The following is a 17,490-nucleotide window of genomic DNA, read 5'->3' as shown; positions in this document are numbered from 1 at the left end:
ATACCGAACGGCATCTCTGGACTTTACTCAGTCTCTCTGAATTCTTAATTGGTTCAGCCCTTAATTTTCTTCCCCTTGTTTCGCAATCTGAGTACCTTCCCTATGGTCATCCAATCCTTCATCTCCTCAGCATCTGGAATTTCAGTGGTACATTCTGGGAACCATTCCACTTGCTCATAAGCACTAGCCTGAAAACAAGAAAGAAGAAGAGGGCCATGTGTTGCAGCAAAACTAACTCTAATGCTTGGAAGTAAAGCAGAAGCGCAACACAGTCATCATGCTGGAGAAATCAAACAATGACTTTAATAGAATCTAAGTGTTTTCTTAACACATGGGTAGTCAAAATGTTATTACTGTGGCAAACAGGAATGAGAAGTTGATAACCCAAGGCAGAAGATGGCACCCCATTCTCAGGATACAAGCCCTCAAAATGAGAGTTACTTTGTCATGAACTTCACTTTAGCCAGTGGCCACAAGACCTCTCCACAATGGTTAAGAAGAGACAAAAAGGAAGCAGAAAAAGTGAGTAGGAAGCACAAAATGTGTGTATAAATTACCTCTGGCTCATCCTGCCAGTTGATGTTCACCTCTCCATCAAATCCTTTCAGCGTCAGCCCCAAACCTCGTCTTCCTTTCTGTTTTGAAGCCTCAATGATCTCTTGCCTCCCCTGGCCATATTTTCCGAGACCTTCACCTTCTCGAAAACCCATCTTGGCCTGTAAGGCAATACAGAACAAGTTCCTTGGTAACATCTAGCAGCAAATTTATGAACTTCTCTCTGTGCTTAGGCTGAGGACTAACCAAATAAATTAGGCTGCCTTGGACTGCTGTGATTAAAAAGTATTGAGTGCACTTAATGAATCTCACAGGAGACTTTTTGGACTCTCCTTCAAACTCATTCAACTTAATTAGGATGGAGCTGGTTCAACAGAATGAAACATGTAAAAGCAACATCATAAAGAAATGGTCTTGCTAGAAATAAGCAACCTGTGAAGCACTCAAGAGCCATTCATCATGACATTTGCCAAAGGTCTTAAACAGTAAGTATTCTGGGCTGTTGGAACAAGAAAGGTCTGTAACAACAGAAACTATGATCATGGACTCTCTCACTCTCTCATACACATTAGAAGCCCAACGCAGTTCAAGTGCACCTGCAAAACAGTAAACAGGTGGAATTCTGTCTACCATAACTTTCCAATTAAACTAGGGATTTTCAACCTGTGTTCCAGGGAATCCTGGGGTTCCTTTATTTATATATTTATTTTTATACTAACATTTCATTTAGATCAAAGCCATTTCCAATTATAATAAAACACACACACACAAATTAAAACAGATCACCAGCTTTGTCTGCATAAGCCTAGCACAAGAAAAGTTTCTAGCACACATTTGAAAGTTAATACAGAAGGTGCCTGCTGAATCTCTGTTGACAATGCATTCCACAGGAGTGGGCCAATAACACTGATGGCTCAGATTCGTGTTGATGTCATATGAGCCTCATCAACTTGGTGGACAACCAGCGATGCTCCTACAGATGATCTCAATAATCAAGCTGAGATATAAGTGTTCAGGTGGTACCCTGAACCTATGTTATTTAGGGCTTTGTAAATTAATGAAACAACCTTGAACCTGGCTCAGTAGCAGATGGGCAGACAGTACAGAAGTTTTAACAATGGAATTTATCAGGTATATTTATCAGGTATATCTTAATTAACAGTTCAGTAATGGCAGACAAACTTTCCTATAAGATAGCTTGCACAACACTATTGATTATCCCCTCCAGCATGAAGCTGCAGGGGAGTAGAGTACATTCTATTGCACACTCTCAGTTAACATAGGGCAACCCTAGAATCCTCAGCAATGCACAGAAGTTCTACAGCAGAAAAGCAAGGGTTCACCAACAGACAAGCTACCAAGAAGAGGGTTCCTTAAAGATACAAGTTTGGAAAACACTGGGATAAAGCAAATATGAATATAGATTATGGGTTGTATTCAACGAAGTCCTACTCAGAGCCCTAAATTAGTCATGTCCATTAACTTCAGTGGATCTACTCTGAGTACGACTAGCATTGCATACCACCCCAAATTTGTTATATTTTTCCATGAATATAATTTTAAAATTCCTTTAACACCATCAGTTATACTCTCATAGATATATTCTAAAGTGAGCAAGGAATAATAGTGCTGACCTGTGTTTGAAAGAATGGAAACCCCAGTTCCTCAACTGTAATTTAAAGAGAGCCAAGCTCTCAAGGGAAGGTTTAGCTTTCTATCCCAACTCTCAGTGATGTTCCACTGTGGGGGAGACAGGACTTTTGTTCTGTAGCACTGCCACCGTCTGGAATTCCCTCCCAAGAGGGGACCACCCAAATTCCTCCTTGCAACTTTTTAAGAAGTGAAAATATTTCACATCAGGTTCCCATTTTGACTTATCAACGTGTTATACTACCTCTACTACATTTATATACCACCTTTTTCTCCAAAGAGCTCAAGGTGGTGTACATGGTTCTCCCTCCCCATATTATCCTTACAACAACCAAGTGAAGCAGGTTAGACTGAGAGGCAGTGACTGGCCCAAAGTTACTCAGCTTCATGGCTGAGTGGGGATTTGAACCCTGGTCTCAGGTCATAGCCCAACACTATTCATTACACCACACTGACTCTTTGTACTCTTTGTTACTGTTATGATTCATCTACAGTTTGTAGATGAATTTTGGGCAGATTTTTTGCTGGCAAGGTGGTTGGTTTTTTTTTTAATTAAGTCAATCAATTATTTTCTTTGGCAGCATGTGTTCTTTTAGAAAAAGCTATGAACTAGGGATATACAAGTAAGGTATCTCCCCATGTTTTTAGGGAAACAAAAAGCTACCCCCAAAAATGAGTTTTTTTCTACTTGGCTCCTAGTACTAGTTAATCAACATAAGGAGGAATAGAGAATACACACAATTTCTTGTAATATAACTATCAGGAGTTTACACACTGACTACTCAACACAAATATGTACACATGCACAAGATAACCTTCGAGGGGTTCACATATCTCTTAACAACTGTCTACATTTCTTTAGGAGAGTTCACCTCACACCAACTGCTGCATCTTTAGCGCAGCTCAAACCCTCTATCGTGAAGGTAATTACTGGTTAATGTGATGGATTCAATTAACTGCTCACTAGCAGATAAGAATTAGGCAGGCACCTGTGAACCAATGCTTCAAAAGGGCAATATTGACAATGGCCTCACAGACAAGCAGAGCTCTGAATCCCTCTCCCCCCCAATACAATGCTTGAGTAATCCAAGAGGCAACCTTATCTTCTGACAGGGTTCCTGTGCTTTTAATATGTGTGACGTGCTGAAATTCAACAAGTGGAAATTTCCCTGTCACTGTATCTCTAGGCTAAGAAAAGCTTCCCCTCTTTCTGCCTGCTATGCAACTGTTAAAGGCTACTGGGGGAAAAGATGCTATCCCAAGACTGGAGGACAGGAGGCTCTAGTTATTTGGGTGGTAGACATATTATGCAATATGCTCAAGGGGAACTGTCACCTCTACACCTTTCCTGCTGACCCATGTTCGATTTCTGCAAACTTCCCAACAGAACTGAAAAAAGATTTTGTTAAAATACTGAAGATTGGTACATGTTATTATAAAGGCAAGATTACTTTGTGTAATATTTGGAAGGTCAGCTCTGAAATCTGCATGACAGATTGTATACACTTGCCTAGGAGGAAATACTCCATATTTCAAAAAGGTCATTTAAACTACACACAGGAATTCACATGGTACCAAACAGCAGCATGACTCCAGTGCTCTGAACAAAAAACTCTATTTGAATTTAATCTATTTCTAAGATTCATTGAACTAGGAATCCATTTGTAATTCTGAAAGCCTGAAGCAAATAAAAATAATGGGGCTATGGAGTATGTGTTTAAGCAGTATGAAGATTTGTATGTGACCTGAGAACATAGTTGCACTAAAGTTTCCCTCTGGCTCCTAAGGAAAGATAATAATCATATGTTAAGAGGTCTATATGTCAGAGTTTTCTGTCCCAAATCACTTTGTAAATGTCAATACTAAAGCTATGGAGGAGTGACGAAGTCACCCCTCTAGAAACTCAGCATATCAGAAAACCCAAATTGGCTTCAATCCTTGCCCACATGACTCTTTCCACTTACTTGAAAACAGCAGAGAAAGATACTGATGGACAACAAGTGTGATAGGGAAGAGAAGTACAAGGTGGTGTGCACAGCGTATGTTCCAAATTGTGGTTTTAAAGTCGTATCTAAAGTAACCACCACCCCTTGTTTCTCAACTAGATGTGCTTTTGCTTTTTTCCTCACAACGATCACAACTAAAAACAAGCTCCCAAAAATAAATGGTACAACTTGACACTTAAAGCCCAGTTTTGTAATTGCAGCATGGCTGTGACTATGCAGATTTCCAGATTTCCTGACTGAAAGATTACTCTGGACACATCTTGATCTAGAGAAGTCCCAATAAAGATGAGAAAGTAAATCATGGAAAGGAGATACCACTGATAGTGCTCTTATTTTCCCCAAACTGGTTTTTGCAAGATGTTCACAAGGGTGCTCTGACCTACCATGAGTTTCTGGGACACACTGTTATACATAGAGTAGCGGGAGGACGTGCCCTCCACAAGAGAATCTGCGCTGAACTTATTGCTGAAAGAGCCAAGGACAGGTCGCCTCTCATTGCTCTCACTGTCAGATTCACTGCTGCTTGTGGTGGAAGACTCTGAAACCAAAAAAGGGAAGAAAGACCACCTCTCAATAATTAGTGCCACAGCAGAAAGCATTATTCATATTCTAGAACATAGGAAGCTGTGTTCTTTAGACCATTGGTCTATCTAGCTTAGAATTATCTACGCTAACTGACACCAACTCTCCATGATTTCAGACTGGAGTCTTCCCCAGCCCTACCTAGAGATATCGGAGCATGAATCTGGGACAATTTGCATGCAAAGTATCTGTTCTACCACTGAGCTATGGTCCTTGAGCCTTACAGTTCAATTTACTGCTAGAAATCTATTTCAATTCCCCCAAGTAATGTGGAAAGCAGACAAGTTTCAAAAACATTTCTCACTGTTACACACAAGGCTGGCAGTTCAAGGACCTCAGCAAGATACTTCAGTCTGCTTTTAAGGATATGAAAAGTCAAAGCATACACATCCCAGAATCAGCCTTTGCCTTCCAGTTCCCAAAAACATGAATAGTGAAAATAATCTAACAGGAAGAATACTTTCTGAGTAGAAGAGTGCACATGAATGTGTTATCACTGAACAAGAACACTCAATCACATTCAGCTAGAAAAAGTGACCCATGTCTATGTTATAGAATAACTGATGTGACTTACTAGGTAAACAACCTTAAGTGCAGCCAGTTTTTTCTGATAAGCCATTATGAAAATCTAGCTGCAAACCAAAATTTGACCAGTTATTTGTACATAGCATCTCCTGTTCCTCGGATGACATCAGAATTTTCTCTTACTGAAGTTGCACTGTTTTCTAACCAATCCTCAGCAGTTACACTGTTTGTGAACACACCTGATATCACCTATGGCATGGTTTGGGGAAAACAACCTCACAGACCAAATAGGATGCCTGCTGGCCTAATTTGACCCTTGTGTTGGAAGACCCCCATCAGTTTTAAAAGAATCTCTATGATACCATTCTAAGGCTGTAATCCTATACCCACTTACCTAGGAGTAAACCTCATTGAACTCAGTGAGTCTTATTCTGTGTAAACATGTACAGGACTGCACTGTAGAGCATAATATTCCACTCTATTATGCGATGATTCTAACTCCACGTGTAAACAATAAAGGGTGCAGAAATACACCAATGGTGTAACTAACAGTAAATTTCCTGTCTCTCCCTCTCTTTATAACTTTACAACATTCCTCACCAAATGTGCCATGAATCCTCCCACTTTCATTTTTCTTTTTAATCTTTATTGTTGTATGTTGAAATGACTAACTTCTCAGTTAGAGAAACAACTGCTTTCTGTTTGGTAGCATATGATTTTACAATCTTTCTTCCTCTTTCTCATACCATACTGGTTCCAACTTGGGTTCTCTTTCTCTAATTTATGAAGAACGATTTAATCTGCACTTCACAGAGCTTTCTTTGACAACTCACACTAACTATGTGCTATTCTATTTAAGACCTTCCAGAGTTGGGTCAGCAAAGTTGTTTTAGACTACAACAAACAATGACAATTTCACTGACTTGTTTAAATCTGTTCCCTATATAACTCCTGGTGCCTCAGACTTCACATGACACATGGTACTGCTGTGTTCACCTCTATAGAAATTAGCAAAGGGGGTTCCAGTAACACCAGTTACTTTATGACTCCATTTTATGTCTAGTGAAAGGTGGGTTGTAGATACAACACAACTAAGTTAGATACAGACAGGTATCAAGGTCAAGAAGTAGACAAAGCAAAGCTCTGTATATACGTAACCTCAGTAATACAAAGAATAAAGGGTACAAGATCAAACCATTTTAATCTGTAATGGGTCAGTCCTTCCTACAGCACCTGTCACCGTGGGTCCTGAATGTAAACTTTGCTCAGATGATTTGACAGACCTTTAGTCACTACTGAAAGCAAGACTTTTCTGTGCTTCTTAACAGCATATGATTTTATCTCCTGACATAAAAACTCTATGACACAAATTTAAAAGTTGAGCATTCACTCATGAAGACTTAAGAAAAACTATGATTTCACATACACACAACACACACACACAACACAAACTCCAATTTCTGTGTTTGTGTGTATGAATGTGTATGTATCAACAGATAGATAAAATCTGCTTCACTACATACACCTTTGGGAGCAAAATTACTATTCACAAGCTGCACAGGAAAGCTGCCCCTTTCAAATGGGATAAATATGCAACTCCAAGCTTGGGAGCTATACATTCATTTATTATTAGCACAGCATTTTCGTGCTGCTTTTCCACCAGACACATGGTCCCCAAGAAAGCACATAATCAACAAACAGTAACATTACATAACGAAGGTGTAACATTTGTGAGGCAAATTGCAGTCAAGACTCTCAAATACTATTCACCACACACCTTCAAAATTGATTGGAATGTTCCAGTATCAATGGTGCTTTTTTAAAAAATGTTGTCATTACATTTACATCCCACCTTTCCTCCAAGGACCTGAAGGCAGCATACATTGATGGTTCTCTCCCTCCCTATTTTATCTTCACAACAATCCTGTAAGGTAGGTTAGGCCGAGAGACAGTGGATGGCCCAAGGTTATCTAGTGAGCTTCATGGCCAAGCGGGGATATGAACCCTGGTCTCCCAGGTCCCAGTTTGATACTCTAACTCACCACAACTTTCCACAAGTACAGATTCAGGTTGAGCTCTCAAAGAACTGACAGTTGTGTGTCCAGCCTGGATCACTTCAGGCTGCAGGTGGGAGCCTAAAACATAAATCTCTCTCTCCTTGATGAAGTGGTAAGATACCCACCAGAAGAAGGCTCCAAAGACAATTTCTATCATTGCCAATTTAATGTTATTTCTAATTACCTTGAGTTACATGATTACTAAGCTGAGTTTCATCATCTGATGTGGAGCTGAGCGTTAGACCCAATTCTTCTATCCTTTTCTTCTGCCTCTTCTGGGGGCTGCTATATTCAGAATCTGCTCTACGCTTCATTTTTACTGCAGGAAGGAAAACACATTTATTTGTTAGAATATTTATATACTACCTGTCACTTGGGCATCTCACGGCACTGTAAAAGTATCATGAAATATAACAGAAATACTATCAAAATCATGAACACAATCAGGCAGGCAGTAAAATATATTCTTAAATCCCATAATGGCAGGCAACAATAGTCAGCAACGGTCAAGGTAAACAAGGATTTTTGCAGCACTTGCCAGAATTAGAAAAGAAGCTTCAAACAAATCCATACATACTGCATAATTTTAAAGCGGTGGAGTATTCAGGTTTTCAGCCCTTTTATAGACACTTTCTATTACAAAGTGAACTAAGTTTCCTCTGTGCAAACAATTTTCTCCCCATTTATTTAAAAAGAACACCTGAATGTGCTTTCCAATTCAGATAGCAAGGTGTGAAGGATCTTTTTCACATCATGTTTTCATTTTATCACATTCATCAAACGTGAACAGAACTTCCTAGTGGAACTCAGTTCCAATTCAGATTGTACTCCTAAACACACAAGGTGGGAAAAAAGTGTAATTCTATTGATATTTATTAAGAAGTTTTATGGTACTCCTCCCATGGGAATTATTGCAAGGGTATTGGCATGCAACTGTAGCCTAAGATTGCAATCCCAACCACACTTACTAGTAAGCTCCATTAACACAGCAAGAGTTACTGTCAAATAACCATGCATGGAACTGCATGGTATGTCTCATTAAACCCAGAGAGGCAAACCTACAAGTAAACATAAATAGGATTGTCTGCAACAGTGCAATCCTATACATATCTACTCAGAAGCAACTCCCATTGAGTCAGTGGGGCTTATTTCTAATAAAGAAATCCGAGCATTCAGAAGCCTGAGGTTATAAAAAATTCTAATTAAATGAGTTCTTGTATATTCCAATAATACAGTTGCTAACAAATATATCAAAAACAGTACTTTTGTTGTGGGAGATACACTGATACAGCTGAATAATGATGGATAAACAAGACCCTGAATTCACCACTCCTGGGGATAATTATAACTCGGAAAAAACAATACCTACTATGCAGCACAGATTTTCTTGGGGCAAGGAAGAAGCAATAGGAATGGCACCATGGGGTATATTTATTAACAGAAGTGAACATAACACTGTTCATTTCTACAATGACTAAAACTGAATAAATTGAGAGCTGAAAGCTAAAAACCGTACACGCATTATAAGATTTTCTAGGTTACAACATCCCTTTCAGTCTCCCTGGCATCAGCCAAACAAGCATAAGCCAGTTAAAAGGAGTATCAGCTGGAAAATTCCAAGTTCAACTCTTCTATGGATAACTTTTTACAGCACAGATACTATGCATGTCTACTTAAAACTCATTCAGTTCCCTGGGGCTTACTCCGAGGTACATGGGTATATGTTCTCAGCATATTTTACTCAGCATATTGGGGATTTTACCTAACACCTGCACTGACTCACATCAGCTTGGAAACATACTAGAATTACATAAAAGAACATTATATTTCAATATACTGGGGCACAGTCCCAAATTTTATTTTTGAAGATGTATACACTCCTCAATACTATACTTAACCTCCAAACAGAAACTGAAGTAGAGTATCATAACAGATATTGTTTCTTCTCAATTTCATCCAATTTATTTATTTTTAACAAATCCATTTCTGGAAAATAGGTACTTTTGTGAGGGAAACAATAAAGGGCTTAATTAGGAAGATGTAATTTTAATTCAGATGCTAACAAGTGTAGGAAGTACTTATATTTACCACACATTTGGCATGGTGGGGGTTCAATGGCCTTTAGGAAGAAAGATCCACAACAACAACAAAACACTACTTTGCAAAGAGGACATAAGAACATAAGAAGCGCCTGCTGGGTCAGGTCAGTGGCCCATCTACTCCAGCATCCTGTTCTCACAGTGGCCAACCAGATGCCCACGGGAAGGGAAAGATAACGGGAGTGAAGAGACAGAAAGGGACCGGGGGAAAACGCTACAGCAAAGGATGGGAGAAAAGGAGAGAGTGACGAGTCTCCGGGCGGAAGCTAAACATAACATGAAAAGCCACAATTTACAGTTACAACCAGACCTTAAGCAGGCCTACCTAGAAGTAAGTCGAAATGAGTTGAAGAGCACTTATTTTCTGGAAAGGATGGTTAGAATCTCACCCTAGGTAAATGCGGGACGGAGCACGTCTGAGATGGAGATGAAAAGGAAGACGAGGGAGCGTCAGGGAGACTTACGGGACACATGAGAGAGAGAAGCATACAGAGACTTATTTGACGATGGCCTGAGGACCGGCGTAATGAGAAAAGGCCTGAGCCAGGCAAGGAGAAATAACAGGGGTGGAAGGATTGGGATGCGGGAGGGAGATATGCAGGTGGCCAGTTTGGAATATTCTTGTGAGCTACAAACAAGTGGAGACAATGAGAAGGCAGCGTCCGGTGACGGGGAAAGAAGAACAGAGGCAATGGGGTCCCCGAGGCTCGCTCTCCCCGCCCCTACCCGGCAGTCCTCCCTACACTCACAAGGGGAAAGTGAGCTCTGTCTTAAGTCGGAACGGCGGGGAGGTAGAGAAGACGGAAAAGGCAGAGCCTCAACCCGTCTAGAAACGTGCCTGGGCTCGAGAGAGGAAGGCAAGCCGAATTCTCCCAATTCCTCTCCGCCACAGTTCAGTTTCGTTTCCCGGCAGCACGGCACAGGAATAGGCCCTTCCTTCATGTGCGGCGCACACTAATGACGCAAGAAAGGGGGTGAGGAAGAGTGGCAAGGGCGGGCGCCAATCTCTGCGCCCCCTCGTGTCGGGCGGCTGGAAGCTGGGCTGAGCAGAAATTGACCGTGGAGCAGGTGGCAATTCAGACCCATCATGGTACATCCAGCAACGAAGGAGAAAAGTGAATACCACTTTTTAAAAAAACTTATCTTTTTGTTCCCCACTTTGTACGATGAGGTGCGGAACACTCTTCTTCCAAACTATTCCACAGCGAACGCCATTTTATGTATCGTTTTAAAAGTGCTATAATAATAACTCAGCACATGTGAAATATTCTTTAAGTGTTTCACAAACATTGGGCGATATCCAAAGTTAGCCATGCCCAGAGGCAGACCCATTGAAATCAGTGGACTTAACTTAAGTCCATTGGTGTTAATGGATCTACTCTGACTGTGACTTAGTTATCACCCATTATTTCAGTATACTAAGCATGCTTAGAGAAGGCAGTAAGACTTACCTTCCAAGTGCCCATGGTTAGTTCTGGGGCTGTCAATCTACACAGTAATCTCTGGCAAACTAGGCCGGTAGTATTTTTCCCAAACTGTAGATAAGGAGAGTCTGAGACAGACGGGAGTGAGCCCCAGTGAAAGGAGAAAATATAGCCATGGATATTTTCCTTACCATAAAAGATAATCTGGCAATGGTGATCCATGCCATTGTAACACCTGTTAGACTTTTATAATACATTACAGCCTGTTTGGAAGCTGCAACTGGTTCCTAATGTGATGGCCTTTAACTAGGATGGCTCACTGGATATATATCTCATCAGTCCTGACTTGTCTTCACTGGTTACTGGTATCCATCTGCTGAATTCAAAGTGCTGAATTTGATTTTAAAAGTCCTTCACTGCTGCTCCCATATGAACCTGCCTGGATGTTAAGAGTGCCACCATCATCAGTGGCAATATAGGGTTGTTTTTTATCTGTGGTGCTGATTCGGGCACACCCTCCACAAAATAGTTTATCGGGCACCCTTTACTGTCTTACAAATGCCCCACCTACAAACAAGAACTAGCTCTAGGTGACACAATCAGGCACTTTCCATAGGCCCAAAATCAACCAGCTGTCTCAAGTGCATGACAATTCCTGTGCAGAACACCAAAGATACTAAGAAGCAGTGTGAGACCATTCTCAGTTTCCTTTCCAACTGCTTCCAAATAGATTTGTCCAGAGAGAGAATTCATGTACACGGGACTGATGGTGATGTTCAGCAAATATCCCTCTCCGCTATCCCTCATTGTACAACTTTTGGCAAATGCTGAAGATGCACCGCTTTACCCTGGCCTTTGACACCTGAGATGTATATTTTCTGTGGCGTTGTTTAGGTTTTCACTTTTAATTATGTGTTTTTAAATGGTTGTAACTCGCCCTGGGACTTCTGGGTGAAGGGTGGGTAATTTTTTAAATATTATTAATATCAATATTATTATCATTAATATTAATATCAATATCATCAAATAATCATCATCATAATCTGGTACACTAGGGACCTGCTATCCTGGTAGATTGCATACTGCCATATCAACAGAAAGGATTATTGATAGGCATTAGGTTAAAATGTTTTTATGCTCAGGCATTTCAAGGTTTTAAACACTGAGTTTATTAGAAATTTTCCACTTTGCTGCCCCACTATTCTATTAATTTGGAATTTTATTGTATATTGTTATTGTGATTGTAGTGTTTTTTTCTTATGTTTTTAGACTGTACATTAAATTACCCTGGGGAAAGTTTTCATGAAGGGCACTACACCAATACTACAACTAAAGTTTGCAGAGGGGAATATCTTCCATACAAATGACACATAAATTTAGGAAGTTCAAGTTAGAAAGTATAGCTATGAAGAAATAGGATTGTAGTATATAAAATGTGGAGTAGGGGGAAGCAGCTACCCCATTTTACATTATGCTTTTGTCCCACAAATGCCCCACCTACAAAGAGCTTGCTGCAGAAGATGGCACAATCAGGCATTTCCATCAGCCCAAAATCAACTAACTGCCTCAAGTGCATGGCACTTCTCTTGTCGAACACCAAAGAAGGTGAGAGGTAATGTGAGACCATTCTCAGTCTCCTTTCCTCCTGCTCCTGAAGATAGATTTGTCCTGGAAAAGAGTGGATAAGGAAGGCAGGGGGTTAGGCAATGAGTGAAAGCCCTCAATGATCCTAGGGGAGAGTCACTAATAGTGATTTTGGAATGCCTGTGCCTACCACATGAAGGTCACAACTGCAAACCTAAACTCAGAGAACTAAATTCCCATTCAGAGACAGCCCTGCCCTTTTATGCACTTCCAGTCTTTGGCAAGTGTCATTCTTCTACCTGAGGTATTTGAAGTGGCAGGACTTCCTCAATGAGAGGAAGAGAGATGGGATAGGGCTGTGTGGTTCCCACTTAACTACACCTCCTGTCTAAAGTGATTAGCAACGGTGTGCCTGTCCTAGCCAGAGATGGAGACGGGCCCTGTAACGTTGCCCCAGCACTTCTCTAGTTCTCCATTCTTTTATAGCAGGTAGGCATGTTTCCTCTTAAGTATACATCAAGTACAGAATAGGCCCTGTCTGGCAGGGAGACGGAGAAAGCAGCAGTTGTTAATGATACAACAGTCTGTCTCCCTGATAGATGCAACTACCTTATGGCTGGCCACAACCACCTCTCAAACAAGGCCCACCTGGGTCAGAATCACTTTAAACAATTACAGTTGCCGAACAGTTGTCTCTCCACTTTGTTCCACAATGTCCTGGAACTTGAGCATCTACACTGCTACATTACATGTAACACCAGAAGCCTGTTTGAAAGTAGCTGGTGTAGGAGGGACTTGAACAAAAAGGATATTTTATTATTTTCTTGAAGCAACATTCTGCCTCTTGTTTGTCCTGTCTTTTTTATTTTTAAAGAACTTCATAAAATTTGGCTGTTGGTCTTGGATGCATTTCTGTCAGACCCAAAGGAAATATCCCCCTCATGTGCCCACATTGACTTGGATCATGCTATGCATGTATGTAAGTGGGGTTTGTCGGACAAAAGCAAGCTACATTGAAGAGACAGGTAAGCTGGATGCTCTCTGCTTCCCTGCCTAAGTATTTGCCTTAGACCCCCAGAAAGCACTCTTGTTCAGGGACAGAGGGATCTTAAGAGGGGTGTAGTGGCAGCTTACTTGACAGCTTCTGGCATGAATCAACTACTCAGAAAGGCAGTTATGGAAGGGAGTAAAAGTCCTTTCCCGTTCATTACAGGCCCTGCCTCTAATATAGCCAGGTCTGGTTTGCAAATATAATAATAATAATAATAAAATTGTATTTGTTAGTCGCCTATCTGTCCAAGTTATCGGACACTCTGGGCGACTTACAACAACATATGAAAATACAATAGACAATCAAAACATAATTATCAATTAAGCTAACATCAAAAAAATCCAATAATATATCAAAAAGCTAATCCACCCCAAATTCCAATAGGCCTGCCTGAATAGCCAGGTCTTAAGAGCTTGGCGAAAACCCACCAGGGAGGAGGCATGTCGGAGATCATAAGGGAGAGAGTTCCAGAGGGTGGGGGCCACAACCAAGAACGCCCTCTCCCTGGTCCGCACCAGTCTAGCTGTTTTGACCAGTGGGACTGAGAGGAGGTCCTGTGTGGCTGATCTTGTCAGGCAGCCTGATTGGTGATACTGGAGGCGGTCCTTCAGATAAACTGGGCCGAAACCATATAGGGTTTTAAAGGTCAACACCAACACCTTGAATTGGGCCCGGTAAACAGCTGGTAACCAGTGTAGATCTATTAACACCAGGGTGATGTGATCCCGGCGGCGGCTATGCTTAATTAAGCGTGCCGCCGCATTCTGTACCAGCTGCAATTTCCGGACTGTTTTCAAGGGTAACCCCACGTAGAGCGCATTACAGTAGTCTAAGCGAGAAGAGACCAGGGCATATATCACTTGTGGGAGCAGATGTGTAGGAAGGTAGGGCCGCAGTCTCTGTATCAGATGCAATTGATACCAAGCTGCCCGGCTCACTGCCGAAATTTGAGCCTCCATGGACAGCTGGGAGTCAAGAATGACTCCTAGACTGCGGACCTGGTCTTTCAGGGGTAATCTCATCCCATTAAGCACCAAGTCGATGTCTCCCAACCTTCCTTTGTCACCCATGAGCAATACCTCAGTCTTGTCGGGATTTAGTTTCAGCCTATTCTTGCCCATCCATCCACTTACGGACTCCAGGCACTTGGACATGGTCTGAACAGCCAACTCTGGTGAGGATTTAAATGATAGAGCTGAGTGTCATCCGCATATTGGTAACACTGCAGCCCAAAACTCCTGATGATAGCTCCCAGCGGCTTCACATAGATGTTAAATAGCATGGGGGAGAGGATAGAACCCTGTGGCACTCCACAGTTAAGAGGTCAAGGGTCTGAAACCTCATCCCCCAATGCCACCCGTTGGTACCTGCCTGAAAGATAGGAATGGAACCACCGTAAAACAGTGCCCCCCACTCCTAATCTCTCTAGGCGAGTCAACAAGATACCGTGGTCAACAGTATCGAAAGCCGCAGAGAGATCCAGGAGGACGAGGAAGGTATATTCTCCCCTATCCAACGCCCTCCTCATATCATCCACCAGAGCGACCAAGGCTGTTTCAGTTCCATGCCCAGTCCTGAAGCCCGATTGGAATGGATCTAAATAATCTGCTTCCTCCAAGTGTGTCTGTAACTGTTTAGCTCTATCACCTTGCCCAAGAATGGTAAGTTTGAGACAGGGTGAAAGTTAGCCAACTCTTGGGGATCCAAGGAGGGCTTTTTCAAGATGGGCTTTATCACTGCCTCCTTGAGGGCTAATGGCATTGCACCCTCTTCCAAGGATGCATTTACCACCGCCTTGATCCCTTCGCCCAGTCTCTCTTTACAGCTCATAAGGAGCCAAGAAGGGCAAGGATCAAGCAGACAGGTGGTTGGCTTTACAGTAGAGAGCACCTTGTCCACTTCCTCAGCGAGGAAAGGCTGAAACCGATCCCACCAGACCGGAATGCAACTGGCCGATTCTGACACCAGAACTCTCATATATGGGTTTCCTTTCTTGCCACAGTATTTGTTGCAAGACAGTGTAGAGCCGTATTATTCCTTTCGTAGGCCAAGAGCTGAATTGGGTTCAGGAAACACAGCAGCTCTGTTCTATGCCCATACAGGAGGAGTCAGGGTACTGGAACACCTGAAGATCACCAAATTTTTAGAAAGTAGACTCTCCACTGCCACAGGAAGACACAGTTGGACCTACATTTAAAAATATCTCTTCTGGCTATATAACAACATTATGGTCAGGGAAAGAGAAAAATGCTGGCTCTACTGCCCAAGACCGCTCAGGAACAGCAGAGACCATGAGCTCTGGTCAAAACCTAGGAGGATTCTCATCCGCAGAAAGGACATCAAGACTGCTGACCCTGCCAACAATCGGAGAAGTTAATTATTTGCTGCTTACTCTCCTGCCACCTGACTAAGAAAAGGAACTTCCCTCCTTCCTTTCAGCACAAAGGGGAAAACTAGAAGAGTCGCAAATTAGGGGTGGGAAAAAGACAATATATATTTGACAAAACAGAACAGACCAAAAACAGATGTACAACATGAATACACATTTTAACAGATGAAGCCTCTCTAATCTCTATGCTCTGGAGAGGTGTCCTCAAATTTTCCACTGAAAATTCCAGGTCAGTGACTGAATGGTTAACATCTATAAGCACTCCAAAACAAATACATGTATTCTGAGCCAGCTTTATAGGCACAGGAAGCCCAGTCTTGCATGTTATTGGTGCAAACCAGGGGTTGGGAACCTGTGGCCTTCCACACATTGTAGACATTGTAGTCCAGCAACTCCCATCATCCCCTGCCATTGGCCAAGGTGGCTGGGGCTGATGAAATTTGGAGTCCAACATCTGGATGGGCACAGGTGCTACTTGTATAAACCCACAATTTAAAAATAATTGATGCACTAGCAAAGAACTTACAAATAGGTTTGGCCAAATCGACGCCACAGCACTAGCCAGTTAATATGGGAAGTGGTATTTTTTAATATGACAAGGAGCCTTTTCTACCAACAGATATAACTGGTTTGTATTTTGATTCTCAGAGCAGATGTTTGGTTTCTTTTTGGTTCTTAGGGCTGCTTCTTCACCCACTAGTTTCCCACAGAAATATCAATTCAGTATACAAAACCAAAATGTGTATACTATTGCATATGTCAAGTAAACATATTGTTATTTCACAATGTATACACACTGTAAAATAGACACCAGTTGTCACATGGCAGTATGCATATGGTTCCCCTATGCAGAGGCTATATCACACAGGGAATAGCAACAGGGAGAGTAGAGCAGAACACCCAGAAAAGTAGCCTCGCCTCCCTCTTCTGTAATGAGTGTTCATTTTTACAATGGCTAAACAGTTGAAATCAAGAGAAGTAGGTATACCATCACTAGCAATGAAGATTGCCTTGTTTAGCCTCTTCTAATCTTGTTCCAACTCATTCCCCAAATTAGTGCTCATGCATGGCAAAGGGGGAGGTGGGGGGGGGAGTGCCTGCTGTTTTAAGAACTCAAGCCTTTCAGATCATACATTTCTTGGTAGGTAAACACTTTGCCACTTTCTTAGAATTAAAAATCATATACTCATATGATGTAATTTATAACAAAATTCAACACAGGACATAATGCTTTGTGCCTTTGCCTCTTATTTTATCATTTGCAACTAACACCTTCAGGGCTGAGGAGCCTGAACAAAAATGCCGAAATTTATGAACCTACTGCAATAATTTATTAACAATAGTAAACTACTGAAATGGTTTACAGGTACTTGCAACAGGGGTGTTAAGTGACTTTAAAATATCCAATTATAACAGTTTTAAAGTCATCATTAGCATTAAAGCCATTTTTTAAAAAAGAAGGTAGCCAGACTCAATTAGCTATACAAACAGATCTGGAGAGTATCACACATTAGTTTCTTTAGAAACATGAGAAACTAATGATAGCTTATGTAAATAACATGAACAGA

The 17,490-nt window shown here is 41.5% G+C and overlaps 1 protein-coding gene and 1 long non-coding RNA gene across 9 annotated transcripts in view; one reads left to right on the top strand and one right to left on the bottom strand.

Moving 5' to 3' along the window:
• CMTR1 (cap methyltransferase 1) overlaps positions 1–10,456 on the bottom strand; it is a 52,073-nt gene extending 41,617 nt beyond the window's left edge. For 2 of the 7 annotated variants that reach the window (XR_009762374.1, XM_061624872.1), the window contains exons 1-5: positions 10,224–10,456; positions 7,560–7,694; positions 4,595–4,749; positions 558–716; positions 96–188 (exon numbers count right to left, since the gene is read on the bottom strand). Coding sequence is in view for 6 of the 7 variants with exons in the window: in XM_061624872.1 (XP_061480856.1) it covers positions 96–188; positions 558–716; positions 4,595–4,749; positions 7,560–7,694; positions 10,224–10,416 (735 nt within the window). In the remaining variant the exon portion in view is untranslated. Of the gene's footprint in view, positions 1–95; positions 189–557; positions 717–4,594; positions 4,750–7,559; positions 7,695–9,799; positions 10,204–10,223 lie in introns of those variants that run through there. The other 5 variants (XM_061624875.1, XM_061624877.1, XM_061624873.1 and 2 more) reach the window with 5 other exon arrangements.
• LOC133383697 (uncharacterized) lies at positions 9,733–16,967 on the top strand. 2 transcript variants are annotated; one of them, XR_009762378.1, is made up of 3 exons: positions 9,733–10,589; positions 13,357–13,507; positions 15,636–16,967. It is a non-coding gene; the product is annotated as an uncharacterized LOC133383697 (long non-coding RNA). The 2 variants fall into 2 exon arrangements; XR_009762379.1 differs by having other exon boundaries at positions 9,733–10,645.
• The last annotated feature ends 523 nt before the right edge of the window (positions 16,968–17,490 follow it).

The sequence above is a fragment of the Rhineura floridana genome, chromosome 4 (assembly GCF_030035675.1).
Source record: "Rhineura floridana isolate rRhiFlo1 chromosome 4, rRhiFlo1.hap2, whole genome shotgun sequence".
NCBI classification, from domain to species: Eukaryota; Metazoa; Chordata; class Lepidosauria; order Squamata; family Rhineuridae; genus Rhineura; species Rhineura floridana.
The sequence above is the reverse complement of the archived record's forward strand: the minus strand, read 5'-3'. Positions and strand labels throughout refer to the sequence as shown.